Here is a 16,236-nt window from a genome sequence, read left to right on the forward strand (position 1 = left end):
TTGGCAAGACCAAAATTATTAGTCCAACCATAACTAGATCGAAAATATATTTGCTCCATTGATTAAAATAAATTGGGCCTGGCGTTGGAGTGCCCAGATATATACACAACTTACTTAGCAATATGAGTACTAAATAGTAAACCCCACAAGAATATGTACTCTTTCCTTTTTTAATCCGTCTCATAAGAAAATGTAATTTCTAATTTTAGAAAGTATTTTCTCTCTAAGGGCATCCGCAATGGGCGGACGATGGCACGCCCGATGGCGCGCATCGTCCGCGCCATCCATCGTCCGCACCCATTGCGGGTGCGCGCCATAGGGCGCGGACGATAGTCGCGCCCTATACTTCGGTCGCGGAGGATAGCGTGGACGATGGCCATCGTCCGCCCCATTGCGGCTGTCGCGGACGATGGCCATCGTCCGCGCCATCATCCGCCCCATTGTGGAGGTCGCGGATGATCAACCGCGAACGATGGCACGCGGTTTCATTTTTTTATAAATACTGTTTTTTTATAAATACCGCGGAAGATCCGATATTCGCGAACAACCAGCGACAGATCGCGTACTGGGAACGCATCGCGGACCTCTACAATTCGGTCAAGCCGCCGACCGCGTACAAGCGCAAGCGTGAGCAACTCCGCAAGCACTGGGATCAAGTCAAGAAGCAAGTGAACTTGTACGCGGCGGAGTTCGAGAAGTTCACTCGGTCACAGGGGAAGGCGACCGCGACCTCATCGTCGACCGCTGTAACCCAAGCTCCGGTCCCGGTAGAGCTCCCGACCCAGACGGCCACCGCGTTTGAGTCGTTAGCAACAGCGTCGATGGCAAGGACGATGTTGCAGACGCACAGGGCCCTCAAGAAGTGTACCGACCCCGACGAAGCCGAATATCTCCGGGCGTTACTCGATGAGCTGTGTCGGAAGTTGGGAATTGATCCGACTTAGTTTTTTTTTTTTTTAGTTCAATGATGTAACTTTTTTTTATTAAAACTTCGCTGTTTGTTATTTAGACCATTTTTTATTTATTCGTTACTTGTTATTTGAAAACAGTTAAATTAATTAAACAAAACAATAAAATGATGATGTGGCGCGCCTTAGGGCGCCCCACTGCAGGTGGGGAGGTAGGAGGATAAAACTGCTGACGTGGCGCGCCTTAGGGCGCCCCATTGCTAATGCTCTAATAAGGTTAGACTCATTCTCCACTAACAATACTTTAATAGTCAAATCCAAAATGCATATTCTTTGTGGACGGAGTGAGTATAATTTGACATTATTTCAACCAAATCTCCTCATCTAATGATTAGGTGTTGGTCTTAATTTAAATTGTAAATTAATTAGCAATTGATTACTACTCTAAACGGTAAACCCCAATTTTGTTTGTTACTATACATTATCCAAATTCTAATAAATAATAAATAATAATTGAAAAAAAAATAGTCAATTGTTCAACCACTTTATCGATAAAGAACTGGAGAATATCAAAAGAATATAATCTCAATAAAGATTCATATATTCCATCGATAACAGATTATAAGAAGAAATAAGAAAAATATCAAGTCTACTTTTCCCCTACATCACGCCGCTGCTTCCTCCCTCGTGATGAACCTATTTCCCTTTCTCCAAGTCTCAATAAAAGGGAAGAAAAAAATCCGGCTCAAATCTCGTATTTTAATTTAAAAATAATACCTAAAATTATTGCAAAATTGGAGTCATCACCAAAATAAAATATAACAAAAGATTAAAGTTACAGGCGTGAAGAAGAAATGTACAATAACAAACAGAGTAACAAAGGAATTACAGAGGTGAAAACCATTGAAAACAGGACACTCTGCTTCACTCAAATACACATACCAAATTAATAAAATGATAATTTAGAAAGTAAAAAGAAATTAAAACAAGGATACTCCCTAATAACCGCATCCATGCCAAAGTAAAAAAAATTAGAAACAACCCTTCTTCATTTTTTGTTTTTTTTGTCCAAATGTTCAATTTCTTCCATATATTACAGTATGTAACTACCATCAGTTAAGCTTTCAGACGTACTCCGATTACGTTTGTTGCCTACGGAGACTTTCTTCGTCTCCGACTGTTAGGTAAATCTTACTCCATCAGCAATCTGTAGAAATGATGAAACATAACCGAAACAGCAGTGATGAGAGTGTTGGGGAAAATGAGAGCTTATAATCATAGCATTTGTATATGATGAGGAAAATCAAATGTGTCACACTTTTAATGTAGTGTGTCTAGATATGAGAAACACCCACAGCCACGATCCGTCGACCACCACCACCACCACTACAACAACGTCTCAATCATGTTCGTCTTCTAGAAATCGAGCAAAATCACTACAAACAGTTGGGGATTGGGATGATCAAAGGGGCCCTCACTATGGCATTGATATCACATTTTTGGCTGGCCCCCAACTTACAAGTATCATGTGAACTTACTTGTTTTTTATCTCCTATGTATTCAATGGTTATGACCACCAACTACTTTCTTGCCTGTTTTAATGAAACAATCATCCAAGTTCTGTTCTAGGATGTAAATTAATGTAGCACAAGAAAAAAAAATTCTTGAAATGAAAATGTCCATGAAATGGATAATGTGGGAATCCTATATTACAGTTGTCAGAGTATTTTATCACAAGAATAAGCTCATGATCTAGTTTTTGCTTCAATCAATTCTTTCCCAATTCTTTATTCACGTCGGATCTCAATTCTTATATCATTCCAAATTTCCAATCTACCAAACTATCCCCAAATTTAGTACAAACAAACAATGAACACCTCTAAACCAATCAAATCAAATTCACAACTCAAACATAAACTACAGCAAGAACGTAACATAAAACAAAAAAACAAAAATTACTCAAACAAAAACAAAATTCATGAAGAATTATTAGTATACCTTTCAATGGCTTAAAATCGGTTAGATTTCTCGATCGATCCATTCAGTCCCGCCAAGCCCTAGTAAAGATACTGGTTAGCCTATTCGCAGAGAGCCTCTGCAGTGCCTTCTTTGCCCCGGGAACGTCCATCTCCGCGAGCCTCTGCACAAGCCCATGAGCCCCTGCAGCCACAAGCCTCCTCCGGCACCCCTGGCTCCCACCAGCCACAAGGGCCGCCACCACTGCGACAGGAAACTTCTTCGACACAACCTCATTTCTTGGATCCAACATCTGCACCAGCCTCATCAAGCTCGTCTCATCCCTCACGAACTCCTTCTTATTCGAATTCACCGTCAGCAACGAGAGCAGCGCCTTCGCCCCGACCTCTTGCATCCCGTCCGGCTTCACCGACTCCATCAATTTCACGAGTGATCCCATGCTTCCGGCGATTGCCCTCTTGTTGCCGTCGCTGATCGCCAAATTCGCGAGCAACGAGGCTGAGATGTGCTGCAGCATCACATTGCCTTGCTTCACGAGCTCCGCGATCTGTATGATGAACGCCGTCGAACCGGAGAGCATTCTGTAGCCGGAATCGGAGACGGAGAGGGAGTAAATCGAGCGTAAAACGTGCTCCATTGTTTCAGAGTTGGAGCAATCGCAGAACAATTGCAGTAATCGATGCAACCCTTTCTCCTCCAACAAAAGCCCTCGGAATTTCTCATCGGTAGAGGCGAGGATTGAAATGCAATTAGCAACTTTCCCCTGCGTCGATTGGCTACCGGAAATGAGCAATTGCATTAAAATAGGGATTGCGCCTTCTTCAGCTAAAGCAATTCGGATATCCTCAACGCCGGAAATGTTCCGAATTGCACCCGCGGCGTGTGATTGAGCTATAATCGAGCCGGATTTCAACAATTCAACGAGAATCGCGACACCGCCGTAGGCGGAAACCGCCCACGCGTTGTCAGGGTCGTCGGTGATGAATTCGACCGCCATAGCAGCGCTTTCCTTCATCGGCATTGTGCCGCATTCGATTATCCTCAGGAGAGGACCTAAAGCCCCTTCCTCGAACACGCACTTCCTCGGCAAATCGCCGGCGGAAACGATGAGGGAGACGGCGAGGACGGCGAGCTCTCGAATCGAGAAATGAGCGTTCAAATCGAGGAGAGAAATCAAGCAGGAGATGTTCCCCTCTTTAGCGACGACGGCGGCGGCGGACTTGTCGTCGTCGGAGAGGAGGTGAATGAGCGAATCGAGAGCCTTGAGTTTAAACTGGAGGCCGCCGATCTGGAGCCTGGTGAAGAGGTCTCTGACGAAGAAGGCGAGGTCGTCGTTGGGGGATGAGGGGTCGGGGCGGGAGAGGACGATGGCGGTGGACTGGTGGAGGACGCCGGAGCGGAGGAGGAGGTCGAGGTCGTTGGTGTGGCGGGAGAGCCAGGCAGCGGCCATGTCGAGGTCGGACTGCATGAGGAGCTTGCCGCCGGAGAAGGAGGGCAGGGAGCAGTGGTGGGAGAGGGTTTCGGTGCGGCGGAGGGTGGAGAGGAGGGAGGGGAGGAGGGTGAGGAGGAGGGGGTTGTCGGACCAGTGGGGGGAGTCGGAGATTTCGGAGAGGAGGGATTTGGCGGAGGCGAGTTTGGAGCGGATGATTTGCCAGCGGGAGGAGAAGGAGGAGACGGAGAGGGCGGCGGGGAGGAGGCGGTCGAGGAGGAGGGAGATGGAGAGGAGGGTTTCGGCGGCGGAGGAGGGCATCTGTGTTTTGCTTTTGTGGCGGAGGGAATTGTGAAAAGGAGATAATGGGATTGGGAAATGGTGAAGACTGGTAAAAAAAAGGAGGGAAGAAGAGGGGGAGTATTTCTCTGTCTGATGCCAAGCTGTCAAAATCTATTTGTGCAATTAGTTGGGCCCCACTTCTTGTAAACATAGTCTGTATATTTAACGAAAATTGTAATATGAATGTTTCTTACTAACTTTTTAAAGTACGAGTCACATTTAGTTGGATTCATATTTATTGCCAACGGCCCAACGTCATTCCTCAGAATCGATCAAGGTTTATACTACTCCCTCCGTCCCGTACTACTCGCACATTTCCTTTTGTGCACGGAGATTAAGGAATAAGTGATAGACAAAGTCAACAATTACGGCTGTAGGTATAAATTGTTACTAAAAATGGAAAGAGTGCAAATAACTTGGGACGCCCAGAAAGGAAATAAGTGCAAGTAGTGCGGGACGGAGGGAGTACTATATTACTGTATATGGAGTAGTATTTTTAAAATAATAAGTACTACTAATATTATCAGTTTTACAAATTTTTGATATACGGAGTAATAATTAAAGTTTAATTTATTCGCCTAAAGAATATGAGGTCTATAGATTTGGGAATATCAGATTCATCTTGAATTTCAACTATGTGGAGTACTTTTTATTTGGCATAAAATTATAATATTATTTGTCAAATACATTAACATCGTTGATATTATAAAACATACAGTATCAATAACTTTATGAAGTTAACTAATATTAATATATCAAGGAGATTTTTATTTCCGTTTGATACTAAAACTTCTTTTGAAAAATATTGTATAAGTTAGAAAATCGGTCGATTTTTGCATACCAAAAAGATATTCATGTTTACAAACGCCTTCAATAAGTCTTAGGAGCTTTTTTGTATAATGGAATGAAATGAGGAGGGAATTTCATTTCATTCTTTGCACAAAGAATGCAAAGGGAATGGAATTGTTATTCCTTGATTGATTCCGTTCATATGTTTGGTAACTACAAATTAATATAGAAATGGAATGGAATGAAATATGAATAATTAATATGTTGATTCTACCAAAAAAAGCACTACACACATTTCACATACTACACACAATTCACACATTACAAACACTACTCACATTTCACACATTTCAAGCATCCTATTTTTGAATTTGTGTAGTGTATAGTGTTTGAAATGTTATTAGTGCGTGTAGTGTGTGAAATGTGTAGTATGTGCGTGTGAAATTTTCAATTATTAAAAAATTTTAAATTTTAATTTTATTATAAAATTGTGATGATATTAAATTTAAATATAATATAAAATAATATTTATATAATTTTGTTAAAATTTAAAATAAGAAGAAAGGAAAATGGAATGGTCATTCCTTAGCTAAATGGATGGAATGGGTATTCTCATGTGGAATGGAATGGCCATTCCAAAAGGAATGGTGATTTCTAATAAAAATATTAACCAAGCAAAGGAATGAAATAGAGCTAGGAATGTCATTCCATTCCACCATACCAAGAAGGGCCTTAGTAGTTGGATTTTTGCATAATACGGAGCAAATGTTTTTATTTCCGTTTGATTGCTTTACATTCGGGCTTTGCCCACTTTCTTTAGACACTGAATCACATTAGTATTATTTATAATGTACTCCATTCGTCCCACAATAGGAGTCACTCTCATTGTGAGCACGAGTTTTAAGAAATGTAAAAAATAGTGAATTGGAAAGTTAATGGAATATGAGATGCAATTTTATATTTGTTTTATAATAAAATGTGAGTAAATTGAGTTAGTATAATATGTGATCTACTTATCAATTATTGTAAAAATGAGGTGTGACTCTTAATGTGGGACAGACCAAAATGATAAAGTGTGGCTCTTATCGTGGAACTGAGGGAGTAATTAAGAACTAAAAGAATTTTTTCCACTTTAATTTAATACTAGTACAATTCTATTTGAACATGCTATGACTGATCATAAAGTTCCTAATTACTTAATAAATTAAATTAGTAACATTACGATAAATATTTTATTAATTATATCACTCTCTAGCTAGTCTTATACAATCTCACTCCTAGAGTTGGATTATGCTATGTGATTTACTTTCGACCAATTATATATGAATATCATTATAAATTGTTAACATTTGCATGCACGAGACGAGACTGTATTTAAAATTATGGCTAATAATGTTCATGTGAATTGTGATATAGTACTATATAGACACACACGCATTATATATGAATATACTTCATTCATGTTCGTTGACTTGTAAATTACTCAACTTAATCAATAAGATTGAGAAACGCACTCTTTGGATGCCCTACATCGATAAAGAGAGTTATATCTAATTTGGTACACATCCAAATAAAGTCTTGCATCTAGATAAGTACTACAATAGGGAATTACCATATGTTCTTCTAATGTTTGTTTTCTTTTGACGTCATATTTAAAATCAATGCGTTTGAAAATAATGCCAGCTGACTCTAAGAGCATCCGCAATGGTGTGGATGGCCCGGCGGACTTCCCAAAAACACCTTCTGTCACGTTATAAGGACCTCCCACTGCACTGCTACATCATAAGGACATCTCACTGCACAATGGCGGACATCCTCAAGGACATCCCGACGAACATCCACAATAAAAAAAAATCACAAATTCACCAAATTAAACAATTTACGGAATTAAAATTTCGACACTAATACGGGAAAATGCAATGATTTTATTTAAATAGTAAAAAACATACATAATTATTTTTAAAAAACACATAGTTAAAAAAAATTACACCGCAAAGCTTCGACAAACGCGGCCCCCGTCTCACTCCTCGTTGTCCCCGGTGCCAGTCCCGGCATCACTCCCGGGCAGGGATGGCATCCCCAAATCGCTCCTCAAACTGTCGATGGTATCCTTCAACATCATCTTGTATAAGGGATCAGTCGATGCATGCCACTTGTCCATGGTGTCTAGCATGCTCTGCGTTTGCTGCATGCGGACGAGATGGGAGAACCCGAGATTGAGCTGGGAAGGAGCTTCCGATTGGACCTCATGGGACCCGCTGGCGCTTCCCCTAGCCATCCGCATCGTGGTCTTTTTCCCAACCGAGCGACGGCGGCGGGAAGACGATTGAGGGGTCGAGAACTCTGCCTCGGCGTCGGAGAGGTCGTGGGAACCGGCACTGCTGTTGTACTCACCGGAGGCGTTGATCTTCGTCCGCTTCGGCCAGCCAGCTTCAACACCTGCACTAAACTTAGCGGAAGTCTGCACCACAAGATAGACCTCCCAATATTTGAACTCGTCGAACTTCAAAGACCTGTCGGGGTACTGCTGCATGGACATATTCTTCACATCCTCGGCGGACATGCCGCTGGTTGCCGTGCGGAGGTTGTTTTGGTAGATGCCGGCAAATCGGCTGAGCTGCCTCCTCAGCCGCTCCCACTGTTTCCGGCATTGCTCTCCATCGTGAGGCTTCCCACCTGGCGGTTTGAATTGGAGGTAGCTTTGGCTAATGCGCCGCCACATTCTGTCGATATGCTGGTTAGCCCCGATGTAGGGATCCTCGACTACACCGACCCATGACTAAGCCAGCGCGACGCACTCCGGCACGCTCCAGATGGTCCTCTTTTCCTCGTCGGCCTCCTCCCCCCGACCCCTGCCCCACCCTCGTCCCCCGCACGCGAGGACGAGGTAGTGCCCTTGCCCTTCTTCTTCGACCTCCCTCCCGCCGTTTGCATCTCGGTGGGAGACTCCCTGGCCGGAGATAGCCCTAACTCTTCAAAAGAGAAAGTCTCAATGCCGGTGAACTGAGTCTCCAGAGGAGTACTCTGGGGGGAATCGCTAGACAATAAATTCATGTAGGGGCGATGGACATTGTCCCCAGGTGATTGGGAGGGGCCCAGCCTGCTACCCCCCGCAGCGACAGGCGTGCCCTGCATCATACCGGGCATCATTCCCCCCCACCCCCGATGTCATTCCGGGTATCATTCCCCCCATCATCCTTGGCGCCATCCCCGTCATCCCTCCACTCACCCCGGGCATTTAGGGCATCATCCCACCCATCCCTGCACACCAAGGGTACATATTGTAGTACCCGGGCATCATCCCCTCCATTTGGGGTTGGGGCATCATCGGCGCCATTCCAGGCATCATCCCGGACATCCCTGCAGTTCCGCCAGAGTTCCCCCCACCTCTAACGGGAAACGTCGGCGTTTGTGACTCGCTCATGGCGGGAGAATCACTATCGTGCTCCATTTATCTTCAAAACAAATGAAAGTAGAGAGAGAGACTCGTTAAAACAAGTGGTGCGAATGAAATGATGTTCAACAAGCCATATATATAGAGTTTTTTTTATTTAAAAAAAATCAAATTTCGGGACGTCCGTCGTGGCATTGCAATGGCGGACGTCGCCGGAAAATCGCGGATGTGAGGTGTCCGCAGCGGACGTCCGCATCCGTCCCTCCAACGCCTAATGGCGGACGTCCCGTGCGGACATCTGGCACGCCGGTCGGACGTCCGTCGGAAAATCCGTCATTGCGGATGGTCTAATTACGGTACTGAACTTGCTCCGGCATGTTACCAATATTTTTCGTAGTTCGCAATTTGAAACTAGTGATATCGCAAGGGTGAAATTGAAATTAAAAATGACAGATTATCACTATTGACAAATTAGGTCAAATATTGTGATAAAATATGACCTTGACATATTAGGGTCAAGTGCACTGTTTTAAAGTAGGGCCCGAAAGTCGATTCCGTCGTGAATCAGTGTTTAAGTCTGGTTTGATTCACTCATTCAAATCAATAAAAAAAATAGTCACTGAACTAAAAAATCAACCAGTTCGACTGCGAATTGCCGACCGATTTTCTAACTTTTACAATATTTTTCAAAAAATTATTTAGTTTGTATGTAATGAAATATGATCTCTTGGCTCAGACAAGGTATAAAACACATTAGACAATAATAATTATTTGAAATAGTATTAACTTGAAATATTTTTTTATAGTATAAAACATTTACCTTTTTTTATAGTACTACTAGACAATAATCCATGTTTAGTTATATATTTAACTAATTATTTAATATTTAATAGTATATAAATATTATATTATATTTATCATCGAATAAATTTTAATTATATTTATCTTCCATTAAATTTAATTATATTTTATCATTTACTTTGTTGTAATATATATTTCATAACATATGGAGTAGTATTTAATTCTATTTGATCATTTACTAAGTATTTTCCATTTATCCTAAATTTAATCGGAGTGTTTTTTTATTGGCAAGTGAATTAAAAAAGGTGATACTATTTTTTATTAAGTTAAATAAAATTAAAATAAAATATATGTGAAAATATAATAAAATAGAAAAAAAAGAATAAAATAAGATAGATTAAAAATAATAATTTTTTCAAAATAATAAAATAACTAATTTAACTTGGAACATCCTGTAAAGATATACAAATAACTTAATTTTAGAGGAAAGAATGATATTTTTTTAATTACACTTTATATTTCGACCATATCCATTAGTACCGTAAAACTTAAAATGCAGTAGAATAATACTTTCAATAGTATTGTAAAACCAATCCTACTATAGGTTTTTGAAGAAAAAAATACATATCTCTAGGTTCGCACTAAAACTATACCAAAGACATTTTTTAGATTTTGGTTTATTGCATTCAAGTCCAAATCAATTTATATTTGTCAAAATAAGGAAAGGGGAGGAAGAGAAATTAAAATACATAGACAGAAAAACTTACAGGAAGAAGTCATGGGCGTGAAAAAGAAGAAGATCTGAAATAATAACATAATTTAATTATATTATTTGTTAGTTATTAATTAGTGGATTGGCCCATATTAGTATAAATTAATATTATTCAACATAATTGGATAAAGATAATCTATTATTTAAATTAAACAAAGAGACGGTAACTCTGTTTTGTTTTGTTCCCAAATAGATAATTTAGTTTTGCTTTGATGATTAATACTCTCTTTTTTGTCCCACAATAAAAGTCATGTTTTGTCATTTTTATCCACCTCATAATAATAGTCATATTTTACCTTTATCATATATGTTAAGTATATCTCACATTCCTCTAACTTATTTTACTCACTTTTTATTATAAAATTAATAGTATACGGAGTACTATATAAGTGGGACCTACATTATAATAACTAATTCAACCCACGTTTATTTACATTTTTTAAAACCCATGTTGAAACCAAGTAGAACTTCTAATATGGGACGAATGAAGCACTATAAATATGTGGAAAACAATTGTTTTACGTATTAGTTAAGTTAATACTACACATACATAATTGATTAGTTAAATTAATACTAAATGTACATTGATATTAACATTATTCATAATACTACACGTACATAAATTTCAATATCAAGAATTGTTTATTTTAGTTTAAGATTTTAACAAAGTGTCATAGAGTTAGTGTGTAATTCAGACAATCGGAGTGCTATTTAGTTTTATCCTTGAGATGGTCTAATATTAGTATTCTGGCCGTCAAAATAGTGACAAATTGAATAAATCGACGGCCAAAGATAATTCGTGTTAGAAATGTTACAATTACAGGTCGGAAGAATGTGTTGAGATTAAACTACTACTTGTAATACATTATTACAAGTCAAATTAAATTAAATTAAATGTACTACTAATACAAGCTTAAATAAATGTAATAATACAAGCAGAATGCGCATCTAATTTCTTATTCATCGCTAGACTTTGATGCCCTTAGCAACCCTTTGGCCCCAAAAAAAATTGAATCATAGAGAAACAAGATTAGCCTTCACTAAGTGTCTCAATCTCAATCTAACCAATAATACTACAACTCTTCAACTACTATGTAGGAGGGAAGAATCTATTGAGATTAAACGGCAGCGTATAGAACTCTTCGTTGCGACTATCGCCTCGAAAGGTCCGGAACTTGGCCCACCACGGCATCCCCCGGTCCTTCTTAGACTTATCCACCTCGATCGTGTTGTCGAGGAAGACCGCGATGATCAGCCCCACCATGGGCGGGGACATGAACACCGTGTTCAAGAACGCGTTGAACTGAAAGAGATGGAAAATTCATGAACACCGTGTTCAATCTCGTATTTTATTTCATAAATAAAGGCCGGGCTTACCCATCCTGCATTTGTCTGGACTAGGCCACGACGATGCGGGGTCCAGTATCCGTCGAAGAATTGGGGTATGGAGATCCCAAGGAAGAGTGAGATGCCAGTTATAAAAAGACTCCTCATGGAATTCATATTAGTGAACTGCAGAAATGATAAGCCAACTGAACCTGCAAAATTTGGAGGGAAATATGGTTACAAACGAGGATGAAATTTGTTTTAACTATTTGGTGTCCAACTATTGTACCTACGAGGCCGAATACGACACAGTACAATGCAGCGTATATCGGAAACGGGATTGAAGCAAAAACAGCTCCGAATTTCCCTGCACCCTCATCATTTTCAAAATTTCAGTTGAAACGCAAACAAGGATATGTGCTTCGACTACATAGAGCTGAGAATGAGATTGACCTAAGATGGAAAAGAATATCATGAAACCAGCCGAGATCTGGACCACTCTCCTGCTTCCCACCCGAGTAAGCCCAAGCAGCCCGACGTTCTCCCTAGAAACGCGCCACCATGTTCAGAAATGTCAAAATTTTATTTTAGCAGTCAGCCTACTAAGCAAACAATTTGTAGTTGATACATACACGGATACAGTGGAGCCAGTCCCCGTGCCAAAGAGGCCGTCTAGTAGGACACCTATTCCCTGCACGTGAAAAGAGAAAAACGAGTCACATTACGCGATGAAAAATAGGAAAACGAACCACATCACGTAGTGATAATGCTAACAGAATCCGTGGCTCCACCTGCCAACCAATGCCCCGGCTGAGCACATATGCTGGAGGCGGAGTGGCTATAGCCAGACGAGACGCTGCCTTGTATGCTCCGGTCGACTGCAGCAATCAACCAATGAAGCCCTTGATCAGACACTTGAAAACAAACACACAAACAAACTCCATTGTAGCGTCATCAAGTTACTAAAGAGAGCGTTCGTGTTGCATGTACCTCAACCATTGAGACGAGCACAGCTGACATCATCGCGAAGCAGTGGCCAGCAGCAAACGTGGGCGGGCCCCACTGGAGAGGATAAGGGAACATGAACCTTGACATCAGAAAAAAAAACACATCAATTACCCTAAAATTTGTGACTTTTTTGTGTGAGGAGTGATGTAGGCAACACGAACCACGGTGCTGTAGATATGAGATTGGCTCTGTCCGTCCGACAGTTGATCTGAGTGGTGTTTGATCTGCCCCGGTAAGCACCACTAGCCGTCAGCACAATGGAGTATATCCAGATAATGGCGACAGAGATCAACACAGGGAACCGTTCGAAGATGGGGAAGTCCCTCATTGGTTTGATGTGCTTAAGATACTGCAGTTGGGGAAGGGAACAAACAGGGTGTTACTTGCAAGAATTTCATGATCAAGAATGCGCTTTCTTGCATGATTTACTCACTTGAGACAAGCCGATGACCAAAATAAGCATCGGCCAACCAATCTCTACACAGTTTCCTAGCTGCACAGCATCTGACAGATTAGTGAACATATAGTCAAAGAGTGTACGAGATCATTGCAAGAAACTAGCAAGTGTATGCACTTACGGAGGGGAATCCTCGTTGAAACAGCCCTAAACCAACTAATCCAACGACAGGTGCCATTCCAAGGGGGCTAAAGAAGCTGTCAAGAAACAGAAAATGATTCAAGAACATGTCAAAAATGGAAGTTCTGTTGGCCTAATTGGTGAAATCGAGAGTAGAAACAAAACTATACCGCGAAAAAAGGCCCCAAACTTGGCTGTAGCCTAGAATTATCTGTATACTAGCAGCAACAATTAGGGCTCCTTGGATAGCTCTCATAGAGTGCGTAAATCTCTGCAAAACAGAAAGAGAAAAAGGTGTAAGCTCCCCTCTTTTCATCTCTCACCATGTTTATTTAGATCAATGGGTACTCACCACGTGAGGATCCTGAATTCGTAGCAGCGATGAGTCATTGATGATGTATGCTATGGGAACAACATACGCGAATGAGCCCCCGACCACAGCAGGTAACCTGGTTCCGAAGAGTGTCTGAAAGAGCGTGTTGAGGCCAGCAACGAATAACAATGTCTGAATAACTTTCGCCTTATCTCCCTGCGTTGATCAGAAAACAAGAAAAAACTGAAAACTGAATTCATATATGTTCACATTATACATAGATGGATTGTCACAAGCCTTACAGAATGCTAGAATTCATGGTGTGTGTGAAATTACAGTGTTGAAACACACGAATTTCTTTTGATAAGCAAGTGGAATAAGTCCTTGCTAATGACAAGAAAGGGGGTTTCGAGGTGGACTCCTATGCTTCGACTTGGAAAGAATTGGTTTACCATAAAAGACAAATGTGATTGAAGAATATGCATGACGATCTGCAGCTTCAAAATTAGACAATGCAAATGACTGCTTGCATTTCTTATGATAAGCAAGCGAAATAAGTCCTCGTTGATGGCAAGAAGGGGGATTTGGAAGCGGATTCCTAAGGTTCGGCTTGAAATGAATTGGTTTACTATGAAAGGCAAAACATGAATAAAGAACAAAAAAATCTTGAAAAACACAGCAGATGTATGAATCAAGATTTGCAGCTTTATAATTAGGAAATGAGGATAAACAAGAAAACAAACTGAAGGTTCAGGTCGTATCCACATTATACATAGATAGATGCATCTCAAATGCCTTGAAAAAATGCTAGAATTGATGGTTTGTCTGAAATTTCAATGAGGAAAAACAAGTAGTACTACTTCATGATACTGTGTTTGAAGCAGCTGCTCAAATTTCTTGTGATATGCAAGCGAAATAAGTCCTATGGTTTGCAGCTTGATAATTAGACAATGCAGATAAACAAGAAAGAGCAGCGTCTTACATCGCTTCCTCCCATCATAGGAACAAGCATTGTCGGGATCATCACACTTGTACCAAGTACTAAGATGTAATTCTGAAATGCTAACAAAACGGTTTCAGCTGCAGATAGAAGAATAAACATCAGAGAATTAAGACACAAAATAGTAAGAAAAATCAAATTCTGCTGCTTTCATGCCCGCACATCATGTATCAACAGGATTTCCCCGTTGAACCCTTCGCCTCTTACCGGATAATGTGCTTTTTAACTTTAAAAGGAAAGTCTACGTCACTATAGTAGCAAAATTGGAATTAAGATCAAACATGGATGAAAATCATGGCCTTCATTATCCTATAATTACTGATAATTTTTAGTTTTTTTATGTTTGCACTGTTTTGAACATTAAATAGAGCATGTTATCACCTTACACAACACTGCTTCATCACTAAATGAGCATAAAAAAGCAGATTTTTCAGCTTCCAAATTTGTAAGAAAAATTCAATTCTCACCAAACCAAGTAGTACTACATTAAACAATAAAGACCACACAGAGATCATATATAAAAGGAAGGGGGAAAAGGCACAAAAATCCAGAAAATCTGATTCACTCTTCAAAATTTGAACTTTGATTACTTCAAGCACAATGCAATCATGATTCCAGCACAAACAATTAGTAATGAACATTTTTGTTACACAATTTTTTAATGAAAAAGAAAAAATTCCCATAAAATTTGAATTGTAGGGGGGACCATAACCATTGATTCATGACTCGCAACAAACCTATTTACAGTTCTGAAAACCAACCAAATAGTCATGTACCAAAAACTCATTAATCCCAACAACATAGCTTCCCACCTTAAATGTGGCTAAGCCCCACAAAAACTCCAATATTTCTACACATTTGTAATTATTAAGAGGAGCAGAGGATCTGGTGTGATATAAAAATCGTGTCTTGATTAAATTATGAGACACACTTATAACAAGAATTTCAAGAAATGTCATTTTATAGTCAGCCAAATAATGCACAGAAAAGGATTTATAATTACATTGATCTGAATATGTGACGTGATATAAAAATCGTTTCTTGATTGAAATTGAAAGCCCCCTACACCCCACCCCTCACTTCACAGATATGCGGAATATGCTAACTTTAAATACAAGAAAAAAAACATATAGAAAACAAATAGACATCAGTAACCACAATAAGTAAGTGTGTGTTGTGTGTGAAAAAAAGAGAGGAAAGGAGAGTGGAAACATACGCCATGGAGGATTGGAATCAATGCAGTATTCGAGGTCTTGGAGCTGCTCCATGGGAGGGTGTAGAATGTCACCCATTACTGCGTGTTTCTAAGCTTGAGAGAGAGAGAGAGAGAGAGAGAGAGAGAGAGAGAGAGAGTAAGGAATAAGGAAGGAGAAAAGTAAAGCGGCAGATACAAGAGATAGAAAAGTAGGAAAAAGCGCAGCCGGGAAGAATATATAAAAGGAGAGAACAAATATGCTGCCACTCACAAACAGTAGAAAAGTGGAGAATGGGAATATAACAAAGATTTTACACACACACACACACACTCGGAGGAGGCGAAGCTAAATAGTATCAATGTGTGTGTGTTTCGGTTTCCTCATATCATGGGACGAAAGGCTCT

General features: G+C 40.2%; 2 protein-coding genes across 3 annotated transcripts; both read right to left on the bottom strand.

Moving 5' to 3' along the window:
• Positions 1 to 1,691: 1,691 nt before the first annotated feature.
• On the bottom strand, positions 1,692 to 5,512 carry LOC121803709. The gene is made up of 3 exons (XM_042203338.1): positions 5,498 to 5,512; positions 2,907 to 4,767; positions 1,692 to 2,115 (listed from the first exon to the last, which is right to left on the bottom strand). Exons 1-2 carry the CDS (start codon positions 5,510 to 5,512, stop codon positions 2,950 to 2,952), a joined length of 1,833 nt encoding a protein of 610 aa, XP_042059272.1. The 3' UTR covers positions 1,692 to 2,115; positions 2,907 to 2,949.
• Positions 5,513 to 11,292: 5,780 nt separating this feature from the next.
• On the bottom strand, positions 11,293 to 16,214 carry LOC121804476 (nucleobase-ascorbate transporter 1-like). 2 transcript variants are annotated; one of them, XM_042204032.1, is made up of 14 exons: positions 15,853 to 16,206; positions 14,619 to 14,716; positions 13,676 to 13,852; positions 13,494 to 13,594; positions 13,325 to 13,400; positions 13,180 to 13,239; positions 12,908 to 13,095; positions 12,729 to 12,825; positions 12,530 to 12,616; positions 12,371 to 12,429; positions 12,192 to 12,283; positions 12,028 to 12,105; positions 11,790 to 11,950; positions 11,293 to 11,715 (listed from the first exon to the last, which is right to left on the bottom strand). In XM_042204032.1, exons 1-14 carry the CDS (start codon positions 15,926 to 15,928, stop codon positions 11,503 to 11,505), a joined length of 1,563 nt encoding a protein of 520 aa, XP_042059966.1. In that variant the 5' UTR covers positions 15,929 to 16,206; the 3' UTR covers positions 11,293 to 11,502. The 2 variants fall into 2 exon arrangements, 1 of the variants encoding a protein (XP_042059966.1); XR_006051159.1 differs by having other exon boundaries at positions 11,574 to 11,715; positions 12,032 to 12,105; positions 15,853 to 16,214.
• Positions 16,215 to 16,236: the final 22 nt, after the last annotated feature.

Source organism: Salvia splendens, chromosome 5 (assembly GCF_004379255.2).
Source record: "Salvia splendens isolate huo1 chromosome 5, SspV2, whole genome shotgun sequence".
NCBI lineage: Eukaryota > Viridiplantae > Streptophyta > Magnoliopsida > Lamiales > Lamiaceae > Salvia > Salvia splendens.